This window comes from Aplysia californica, unplaced genomic scaffold, assembly GCF_000002075.1.
Source record: "Aplysia californica isolate F4 #8 unplaced genomic scaffold, AplCal3.0 scaffold00457, whole genome shotgun sequence".
NCBI classification, from domain to species: Eukaryota; Metazoa; Mollusca; class Gastropoda; order Aplysiida; family Aplysiidae; genus Aplysia; species Aplysia californica.
Window position 1 is genome coordinate 116,708 of NW_004797727.1, and position 2,072 is coordinate 118,779.

General features: G+C 42.8%; 1 protein-coding gene across 1 annotated transcript in view; it reads right to left on the reverse strand.

The window, feature by feature from the left end:
* The window catches only part of LOC100533372 (Trk-like receptor tyrosine kinase), a gene marked incomplete at its 5' end in the record, with an annotated part of 112,342 nt that overhangs the window by 45,733 nt on the left and 64,537 nt on the right, over nucleotides 1-2,072 (reverse strand). The window contains 2 exon segments of the mRNA NM_001204662.1: nucleotides 202-216; nucleotides 700-866. Coding sequence (NP_001191591.1) covers nucleotides 202-216; nucleotides 700-866 — 182 coding nt within the window.

A 2,072-nucleotide genomic window follows, 5' to 3' on the forward strand; every position in this document is an offset into this window, starting at 1 on the left:
ATATATATATGGCTATGGCCTCGTAATCGTGAGATTTGCAGGGGTGGTTCCGTGGTTCGAGCCTCAATCCCGACATTGTGTCCTTGGGAAAGGCATTTTACACGAATTTTCCCCGAAAATCGCATCTTCTTGCACTGAATGCTTCCCAAGAAATTGAGGGTTTCTTTCAGAATGCCATTTCATATATCTATTGCTATGCTCTCTGTGTTTGTACTCGCGTGTGTGCAAGACTCTTGATATGTCGCCGGTTAGTTTCAACCCCGAAGTGTGTGATCTACTCCTCATTGATGAGTTGAAGATCAAATAATTTGGCCGAATTAACCTTGGTGGACCCACCATATTTACATCTATTAATGCCACTGATAACAAGAGTTGGGGGGTTCAGGGGGGGGCTTGCCTGTCAACAATAATTTTTAAAAACACACGTAAATTCCAAACAATAATAAATGAGAACAGAGAAAAGAAAAGTGGACCAGGACCAAAATAGTTGGTATAACATTGCACAGCGAGGCTCAAAAGTAGTTCTGACGTTGTTCGGTATTGGGTCCACCAAAGTTCAATCTTACGAACAATTTAACCAAACAACAACAACAACAACAACAACAACAACAACAACAAACAACAACAACAACAACAGCAACAACAACAACAACAACAACAAACAACAACAACAACAACAACAACAGACGACGATCCCTCACCTTGCACCACAATTCCCAGCAGCTTGAGAATGTTGTCATGGTCAAAGGCTGACATGATCTCAACCTCCCTCTCGAAGTCTTCATGGGCGTCCGGCGACGCCCCGTCCTTGAGTACTTTGACAGCTACTTGATGACAAGCCCCGCCCTCTGCGCTGCGCAGTTCTCCTGGAAAGGAGACGGGGGGGGGGGTCAGGTGTACGTGGAATTGTTGGAACAACAGCGAGTCAGAAGGCTCAATGCAAATATGTGGAAGATGTGGAAAAGTGTGAGTTGAAGGCTAGTAAGTAAGTATCCCTGTCAAGAGCATTAGGTTATTTAAGAGGCGGGACCTCCGAATTTAACTTACACCTCCGAATGAACCGAGCCAAAAATAAGTAGGAAATTCGTATAAAGTTCCTTCCCTAAGGACACAACATCGGACTGAACTGAAGTTCTAACAACCGAAAGCGCGCTCACGATTACTCACGATTACGGGTCCGGTAGCTTTGGGTCTACGTTTTCATGTCAGATCCATCCTCTGTTAGTAGTGTTCTTTGCGTACTTGTCTATTACAAATTGTCACTATCGGAAGTTATGGGCAAGTATTCTACGAGAAGTTAGTGTTGTACAGGTTCGACAAACTTACAAAAGTAGTCAGTTCAGTTGAAAAGAGAGGATGATATTTCAATACCTCTTTCCTGCCACGCCAAAACTAAAAACAAGTTTGGTGGGAGCGGCGTGCATGATCTATACAATGATCTAAACGGTGTCTTTCTGGACGCAAAATGTTAAGCCTACAGAATAACAACTACAAATCAAACTAAGAACGTCTCATCAAAAATCTAAAAGTCACAACAGAATGGTGTCAAATAAAAATACTCAGTAGAACCATCCCCATGATCACCCATCGAGGTTTCACCTTTGAGTACTTTAACAGAGACCTGATGGCATCCTTGTACCCACTGTACACCCACATCGACCCGTACTCCCAGACACCCCATCACTTTCTTTTGTCCGCATTTCGCAAAAGGGAGTGGTAATTAGATAATGGACACAATGTCGTTACTTTGTGCAGTTTACGGTGAGTCTACACGAAACCGGATACATAGATAAAAACGTAGAGAGAGACTGCAAGATGGGGACTCTCCAATAATCAAATTTGTAGAGATAAAATGTCTTAACAAAGAGTACAATTTAAAAGAATACGCTTGCGAGCGTGAGAATGTACTCGTATGAGAGAGGGTGTGTATACATAATATATAATGGTATGTATGATTGAGCATGTATGCGTGCGAGCACGTAATTGTGTGAATGGGCATGTTTGTGTGTGCATTTATGTGTGTATATATTGTGTGTTAGTCTGTGAGAGAGAGAGAGGGGGGGAGAGAGGGG